At 41.1% G+C, this 8,817-nt stretch overlaps 1 protein-coding gene across 1 annotated transcript; it reads left to right on the plus strand.

Annotated features, from left to right (window-relative positions):
- The first annotated feature begins 293 nt into the window (after positions 1-293).
- Positions 294-8,574, plus strand: LOC101762426 (E3 ubiquitin-protein ligase HOS1). Its single transcript, XM_004981789.4, has 10 exons — positions 294-630; positions 1,596-1,986; positions 2,068-2,202; positions 2,349-2,524; positions 3,270-3,683; positions 4,028-4,186; positions 4,935-5,441; positions 6,043-6,174; positions 7,048-7,760; positions 8,102-8,574. The coding sequence occupies exons 1-10, from the start codon at positions 571-573 to the stop codon at positions 8,256-8,258; spliced, it is 2,844 nt and encodes a 947-aa protein (XP_004981846.1). The 5' UTR covers positions 294-570; the 3' UTR covers positions 8,259-8,574.
- The last annotated feature ends 243 nt before the right edge of the window (positions 8,575-8,817 follow it).

Here is an 8,817-nt window from a genome sequence, read left to right on the forward strand (position 1 = left end):
TTCTCCTTTTCCCCTTTTTTAGCAACTTCGTTTCTAATATTTCTGAGTACTCTCACGAATCTTCTCGATTTAAATTTTACCAAAAGGAAGAAATTTACCAAAAGAAAAAAAGAGGCACCAGGATGGCACTGGAAGGGCTTAACGAGAAGGGAGGGACAAGAAAATATTCTCCTCGGCAAAATTATTTTGCAGAAGCTGTTGCATACTTGCATTCAAAATTTTAGTCAGAAAACCAGAGGTTTCAACTCCTTTTCCCAAACTACCCCTCATTGAGGTCCAACGACTGCCTGGCCATAGCACCGTTTTGAGATTTCGCGTAGCGCGTTCTCACCTCTGACGCTTCCGTAGGGTTTCTGTTCCTCCTCACCGACCTCGCCGCCGCCGCCAGTTCGCCGGCTTTCTTACTCGGCTCCTCCCCCTTTCTCTTGCCGCCACCGCCCCCGGCGCAACCCCGGCAGCTACGCTTCTTCGCCCTGATTCTGTCCAGCGCCCGTAGATTTTGCGGCGCGGCCGGGGTTTTTGGGCGGCCGGCGTGCCTGTTGATGCAGTAGGAGCGGCCGTTGGGAGAGAATGGATGCGCTTCCTTCTTCGCCGAGGCACCCTCCCAAGTACGGCAGCGCCGTCGTTCAGGTCCGTGCTGATCTTAACCTCGCATCCCTCTCTTTTCTTCTGACGCACTCGCGCCACCACCAACAGTGCGCCGCCCGCTGGCTAGCTCCACCACCAGAGTACTATCCCGGCCAGTTCCACCTTCCACCACCGCCACCTCCATCTTCCTTGCCTCTAGGATCCGTTTTTGCAGCGTCCTCGCCCCCGAGCTGCCCTCTTACCTCGTCGATCTTCGACCCCCGCCCTCGCGACCGCCGTCTCCGCCGGCGGCTTTCCCTCTAGGTCCAGGGATTTGAGGGAACATCGCCGGAGCCCGGAGCCCGGAGCCGCAAACCCCAGAACCCTAATTGCTCGCTGGAGTTGTTGACGGAGATGGAGAAGGTGAATACCCCCACCTTTTTCCTAATTTAACCAGTGAAACTCTGACGGCCAGAGTAAAATTGGTTCAGGGCACCTCAGATTTTAAGATACACAACTCATCCCCTCACAGATTTTTTTGAGTAAACAGTTTGTTGTGGGGCATGGATTCAATTAATTGCAGTAAGTGTCCTCTCGTTCTCGCATTTCATTCTCTGTTCTCGCATTTCATTCTCTCTTTTGTGGGCAAGACACGAATCCCATTTGTTCCTTTCTTTCGAACAATTAAACCATCTGTTACTTATTCCTATAGAAATCTGGACACAAGAGCCCACACATGAAAGTACAGTTAGAGATTGTGAGATTCGAATCATGACTGACCAGCACGAGTGTGTTTACATCCACAACCTGTTTGTGAGCTCATGTAGCTTTAGCTTTTTGTTTTGTATTTCTCATAGTGAACATCTAGTAGTTGTCGTAGAGGCGATTAGCTAAGTGGCTAAGAAATATAAGTCTTCTTCTTTTTTTTGTCTTTTGAGTGAGCCCCATGTGGCTTAACAAAATGAAATGTCCTATATATGGAGTAAAATGTTGTGGTTAGTTGCTGAAACAAGGGTTTCTGTTAGCAGAATGCTTTGGAGCAGCTGGCATCCATTGATCTCATCAAGCTATGCAAGGAGGCTAAAATTGAGCACTGCCGTGCGACAAGAGATTTGAGTAGTTGTGGCCGCTATGTGCATCATGTGCTTACCTCGTGTGGCCATGCCTCATTATGTGCTGAGTGCAGCCAAAGATGTGATGTCTGCCCAATTTGCAGAAGTCCAATAACGGACAATGGAAACAGGGTTCGGTTTCGTCTTTACGACAAGTGCATTGAAGCAGGCCTTATTTCTAAGCAGCTTGATGAAAGGTTTCAGGAAAAGGAAGACTATGGCAATCCTGTTAACACAGATGTCCAGCGGCTGCATTCATTGTTTGACGTTGCGCTCCAGAACAATCTTACATCCTTGATTTGCCACTGTATCCTCTTCAGGAAGTTGCTTTTGCTTTTCTATATATCACATCTTTTTTTTCTTGTTGTTTCCTTAACATTTAGATCAGATATCACAGATGTTTGTTTGGATGACAATGCTGTGTCAAGTGATCCGCTTCTGGCTTTTCTTTTGGATGAGGTGGTCATCAAGGACTGGTGCAAGAGGGCTGTAAATGCGCTCATTTCTGAGATTGGCATGATTTGTATCCAACAGTGTTTGATTGTTCTAGATTCAGTTACATACTTTTTTTAAAAAAAAATGGTGTTTCGCTCTTCATGTGTGCATGGCCATGCATATTGAAGCAGTACTACTGTTAATTTTTTAAGTAACACCTTAACGATATCTTAGATAGATCTGGCCTAGAAATGATGGAATCTAAATTATCCCAACTGCAAAAGTTTGCAGCACAGTTAGCAGGAATTTACAGTGTACTTGAAGTTATGATCGCATCTTTCACAGAGGCAGTTTCAGCTCATGTTAATGACCTGCATCAACTCATTGAGAACACATTGAAGGCAAAGCAGGTCTTGTTTCTTCACCCCTCTACTGCTAACAACTAAACAATAAACTAGTCTAGGTACTACAATATGTCTACGCATTGCTGAAATAACTATAAGGTGAATGTACCACTGGAAAACTGTTGATTGTATCAAGATGCTGGATAACTGTTGAATGTACCACTGGACAATTTTCATATGAGCATGAAAATTGAGTTTAAGGTTCAAATTTTGTGAGTGGATAGAGAAAATGATGTCTTATGTTAAAAGAATACATTAAGAATTTTTCATGGTTATTTTCATAGGTTAGGAACATTTTATATGAAATTAATCGTAGAGATACAAAACTGCATGAAAAATAATCATGAAAAATCCCTAATGTATTTATGGCATCATGTTATAATAATTTGAAATTAAAACTCATACGTGGGGAAACAAAAAAAGAGAAATCTCGTTAGGGGGATTGGATCAAATGAAATAGTTTTTGGGGAGTAAACTGAGCCTAAGGTTAAGTGGACAAAGTGGATTGGTGAGGGAGTAAAATGGACTTTTTCCTAAATTTAAGGAGTCGCTCCATTTGATGGTGTCCTTGTTTCTCAATCATCTTTGTCATTTCTTTTCCTGAAACTATTTGTATCTGTTGGTCTTGGTGTTCATGTATTGTCTCCCACCGCTTGTTACTCACTGAAATGCTTAAAAAGAGAAGTAATCATACATTTTTGAAAAAAATTATTATATCTTAGTAAAGTATTAACTGGAGCTTTTTCTACAGCATTCGGAGGCCATGATCTGGTGCATCAGGCATAGATTTCTTCAGGACATCTACTCACGATACGCTGATTATACATCATGGAGCTCTGATGTGATTCAAAGAAAGGCATCTGCAGAAGCAAGAAAATGGCCTGATATTTTTGATAAAGGGTCAGGTGACAGTGAAGCCAATCAGGGTACACTGTTCATTGAGCAGGCTCTACAAAACCTTGGGATTGAACAAAGTTATAGGAGTGAGGAGGAAGAAGCAGCAATCACACGTTTGCAGGATGAACAATCATCATCTATGTTCTGTTCCACAATTACAGCTGATCATTTTAGTCTCAACAGATACCCATTTAAAAATTTGCGTGAGGCAGTTGACGTACTCTTTCTACACGGAGCATCAGACATGGTGATTGCAAAGCAAGCTATTGTATCCTTCAGCTTTGTATCTCATAGTACCTCTGTTCTTTTTCACTTGTCATTTAGGAAATCAAGAATGATCTCCTGCACATGTTTTAGCATTACTTTTTTATAACTATTTCTCGGTAAGATTTATTAATTATAAGTAACCCTGTGAAAGCATTTTTCATGGCAAATGCCATTCTCATATGTTAAACCCTAATAATTTCGTTGTTATCAGTTGTCAAAGTTTTTTAGTTTGACTGCGCATTCTAAAATGGCATCGATTTGAGAGCAGAGGGAGTAGTTATCCAAAACATTTACATTGTTCCTCACAAGTATGCTACTTCTTTAAATTTCCTTGACACTTCTCAGTTATTATATTATCTATTTGATCGGCATTGGACCAGACCAGATTCAGAATGGAGGTATTTGGTGGATGATTTTGCTGCTACCTTTGGGATTACTAATAGAACATTGCTTGAGTGCCTGGTATTTTGTCTTCTAGATGATTATTCTTCAGAAGCCTTGGAGGTAATTTCTTGTTACTTGTTTTTGCTGGACATTGAAATTTGATACTGACATATGTATCTTGCAAAGTTCTGGAGGTTGGTGCTGTATTTGCTCCCAACTATCTCTTTGCGTCACTTTTGTGGAATTTGAGCAACTATTCAAGTTCATATGGCTTAGTCCTCTATTGGTCATCTTCTTCTCATTGTTTGTTCGAAGTTGTTCAAATTATAGTTTCTCAGGTCATGTGCCCCTTTAATGGAACAAAAGGAGAAAAACAGAATGAAGGGAAGAGACAAAATTGATCCCCAGTAGTTCAGCTGACACAGCGCCACTTTAGCATGTGTATACAGCTATCCAGGTGTCTGCTATCATGGAATGTGGACTGTTTTCCCATTCCCCACTTAAGGTTTTCCCACTTTGTACAGCGTGGAACCCACTTTGAACGCCAGTCCTTTGATCACCATAGTTGGCTTCTATAACCAAACATATTAGGCTCGATCAGTTTTACTATACCGTATTCGTGCAACTGCTACTGTAACCTAAATAATGCAGGTTAGAATAGTCAATTTTTTAAACAGTTCTACGAAAAAACACATTACTTTATGAGCATAGTAATTGCAAGGACCACTGGTTTATGGTGTAACTTTTTGCAGTTGTGATGATTCTTTTGGCTGCTGCGTGCACTTACCTGAGCACAATTGCATTACCTGAGCACAATTGCATTATAGTAGCATCTTACATTTATGATGCACCTCTACTTTCTGTACAGGAGGCATGCTCTCTTCTTCCCAAGATCTCTAGCAAGGAGGCACATCCGAAGATAGCACAAGTTCTTCTAGAACGTCAGAGACCTGATATGGCACTGGTTGTGCTTAAGTGCACAGGGCGTGATAGCTTCTCTGTTACAGAAAGCATTGAAAAAGATGGCATTTCATCTCTTAGTGAAGCGGTGACTGCAGTTCGTGTAAGAATTGAGCATGGCCACCTAACAGAAGCATTTGTGTATCATAGGAGCTACTGTTCTAGGGTGAAAGAACAGCGAGCAGCAGATATGACACATGCTGGTGATGCACTCAGAAGCTCTTGGATTTACCATGTTGAGGGGATGATGACTGAATTTTGTAATATCTGCATTGAAAGGAATTTAGTTGATAAAATGATTGATCTGCCCTGGGATTCTGAGGAAGAGAAACATCTTCACAAGTCACTCTTTGATTACGCTCATGAAATGCCCACGGAACCATGTGGTAGTCTGCTTGTTGTTTACTACCTTCGGGTAAAGATTCTCGATTTTTTTTCGTATTTAACACCAGATTAAGAGGCACTCTGGATTAATGGAACTATAACTTTAGGATACCCTGGTGCCATGGAATTGTCAGGCTTTGTTTCATTTCTCATCTATATTGATTTACTGCTCTATGACATGCACCTCTTCCTGATATTGAAGAAATCAATAAGGCTCTTGTATGATCAATTTATATTAATCTAGGACAGAATAATTTTGCTTACGATTCTGTACAAATAGGAATAACATGCATATTCAGATAAATGAGCTGCATCTTATGATGCTGAACTGCTTGTAGAAGACATGGTAAAAGGGATTTCCTTCCTTGATGTATTTCTGTTGCACTAGATTTTTTTCTATCTCGTACAACTATTCTTTATTTGTTATCATGGTTCATGGTCTTCCTGTCCTGTTCTTATAAAAACTACAAAGCAATCTTCGTATGTTTGAACTTGAAAAGAAAACATTCATTTATGATTTTGATCTTTTCTTCCTTTCATTTATAATTTTGATATTTTCTTCCTTTCCGTCATGGAAGCATCCTGGCGCATAAATAGCTTAGTAATTTCCCTTTGTTTGCCTGTTCTGTTAGCGTTATCGATATTTGGAGGCATATGAGGTTGATCGTAGTCTTCAGAGATTTGAGCAAAAGAAATTGGAAAGTACTACTGAAGAGATTGCTTCAAAAATCAGAAAAATTGCTCAATGGAGGGAAAATTTGGTTGTAAGTACTGTTCTTTTGTACTTCTGCTTTATTATGCACGTCTGGTTGTACATAGACATGTAATTTGCTCTCTTCATAATGAAATCAGAAAAGGTTGACACTTTGATACTTGATGTTAGGAAGGATACTATAATATTCTCTCTAAAAAACTTTGGATGAGAAAAAAGAAAACCTCGACCACAGGAAGAAGACATCCCCCCGCCTAAACTTTGGGTGTGAAACAAATAACAGTTAATAGATCTAGATTCATAAGCTGCTCAGATGTTAAAACAAATGATCACAGTTGTGAACATAGTACTCTAATATTTTAGCAAGTCATCACAACACTTCCCAAATACAACACCATTGGGCATAGTTGATGTCATAATGACTTCTGCTTGTAAACTGGGTAGTACAGTCTCTTATGCTTCTTCCAGCCTTATATGCATGCCATAGTAGAAAGAAATGTTTTGAGTTCATTGGCACAATAGGCATGAACATATCTTACAAGACTACGATAACACTCTCTTTGTAAGGGTTTTAAGCTCATGATGTTGTTCCGAGTCCTAAGTCCCTGTCAAACTAACCTTGCTATTGAGTAAGGTTCTATTTAGGTTCTCATGGGTCAGCCTTCTGTCTTTGGAATATAATGTGCCTACTACCCATTCTCCATAATATTTGTTAACAGATGACCTTGGACCATTCCATCAGCATTTTCTTCGCCTTTCCTCACTCGCCGAGCTTCATTCTCCCAACAAACTGCGACCAATAAACTGTACACTCTTCTTGGCCAGTGGAAGAAGCATTGCTTTCTTAAACACAAAAATAACTTGATTTTTTATTGGTTTTGAGATGTATTTGTGCACCGCATTGATTTTTTTTTTGGTTGTACAGGCTAAATGCCTTGATATACTTCCTGAGGTCCAGAGAGAGAACATGAAAGCCATCAACAGTGGAGAACAAAGTCAGTTTGCTCGAACTGCTCAAAGATCTTCTCCAGTTAGTCAGGTGGTCAGATCACCAAGTCCTGCCATTGAGTTGAGCTCCTCTTTTACCCCTGTTCTTCAAAATAAGTCAAGCCACCACTCAAAAAATATCAATGTATCGACTCATTCTGGTGGTCTGATTAGAAGCAGCCTCTCAGAGTTTGATAGAAAGCTTCCATCTGTTCTACAATCCAGGGCAGTTCCCCAGGGAACGCCTGCATTCAATATGAGATCTGCAGGGGGCATATTCCCTTCTGTGGGCCAGAATGGTGAGAGTCCATTTTTTAGGGGGGCTAAAGATATCAGTTCTAGGAAAGGAGAGGCAGGTTTTAGAAAAGGGATTAAACCTGTTGATGATGCGCTTTCTATGTTTTTGAACTTGAGTTCTGATGATACACCTATGAAAGACTACCGAACAAGTTTGTTGAAGACCGAGGTTAATAAAACCACTCCTTTTCAAGGAAAAGATTCTGTTGGAAAAGGAGAGTTTCGCTTTGGTTCACGTGCTGAGAAGCCTTTCATCTTAAATGGAACTGGTGTTAGTCAAAATGGCCTCCCTAAGGTATCTGGGAGTGCTGGTTTTCGTGAAGATTATAAATTACCAACTGAGAACATTTTGAGGTAATCATGATTCTGTACTCTGGTTTCAGTAATATGTTTCATCGTGGTCCTTGATGGTACTTGGTGTAGCTTTGGAGGTCAAAGTCTAATATTATTTAGAACAAAATTTTTGGACTTTGTGTAATTGCTGTATAGAATTTGAACCTGACACTGGGAAACTGGCTGATATATTTGTCATCTGTTTTATTGATTAGTTTTAGAATACTAGAAATTAACTTGGAACTTAAGGGCAGTTATGCCTGCAATGGCTTGTTTCCAGCTTTTGTTTTATCCTTATCTGTTCTTTCTCCTATCTGTCAATATGGCCATTTTACAGCTAACCGTGATTGTATTCGCTGTAGCAACAAGAAATCTTCAGTTGATGAAGCAGCAGCCAGCAAAGGTGTGTCAAGGTGGAGATCCGACGAGTCTAGTGAAGATGAAGGTGAGAGAAGAACAAACCGGGAGAGTGGAGATTCTCTTGTTACTAGAAGGCGACCGAGATTTTCAAGAAGATGATACATCCTCATCCACAGGGATTTTAATTGTTCGTACGGGAGGATTTCTTTTAATTATCTCCACAGTCGTCCCCCAATGTAAGAGTAATTTGTTTCGAGGAAAGAGTATTGTCTCGTATGTTTTTTTTTTGCGAAAAATCTGGGTGGTGACTTGCAAAATTTGGATTGCCATGTCCGGGATGTAGTTCAAGTGTAACTAAGGGTGCGTTTGGTTGGGAGACAATGTAGAACGGGACGGTCCCGTTCCAGTTTTTCGGGATGGGATGATCCCATTTCTTGTTTGGTTGAATGGGATGGGATGATCCTATTTTTTGTTTGGTTGGAGAGATCGCTATAGACGGGACAAGCACCGTTTTCTTCTCCTGTTAACACCGTTCGTGGGACCCACCTGTCATACTAACAGGTATTTTCTTCCTCCACCGGCCGGCCGCGGTGGAGCTTGCGCCCGCCGGCCTCCAGCCACGTTCGCTCATCGGCGCCCTATCCGTGTATACCGGTCGTGATCGCTTCGCTGTCTGACACGTCCGGCGCACGCATTACAGCGGGGATCTTGATCGATT

This window comes from Setaria italica, chromosome IX, assembly GCF_000263155.2.
Source record: "Setaria italica strain Yugu1 chromosome IX, Setaria_italica_v2.0, whole genome shotgun sequence".
Taxonomy (NCBI): domain Eukaryota; kingdom Viridiplantae; phylum Streptophyta; class Magnoliopsida; order Poales; family Poaceae; genus Setaria; species Setaria italica.

Excerpts from the sequence above, each read along its gene's own strand:
- LOC101762426 (XM_004981789.4), top strand. The coding sequence starts at position 571 with ATGGATGCGCTTCCTTCTTCGCCGAGGCACCCTCCCAAGTACGGCAGC. Across the intron at positions 631-1,595 it reads ACGGCAGCGCCGTCGTTCAG|AATGCTTTGGAGCAGCTGGC; the intron begins GTCCGTGCTGAT and ends TTCTGTTAGCAG. Across the intron at positions 2,203-2,348 it reads TTCTGAGATTGGCATGATTT|ATAGATCTGGCCTAGAAATG; the intron begins GTATCCAACAGT and ends ACGATATCTTAG.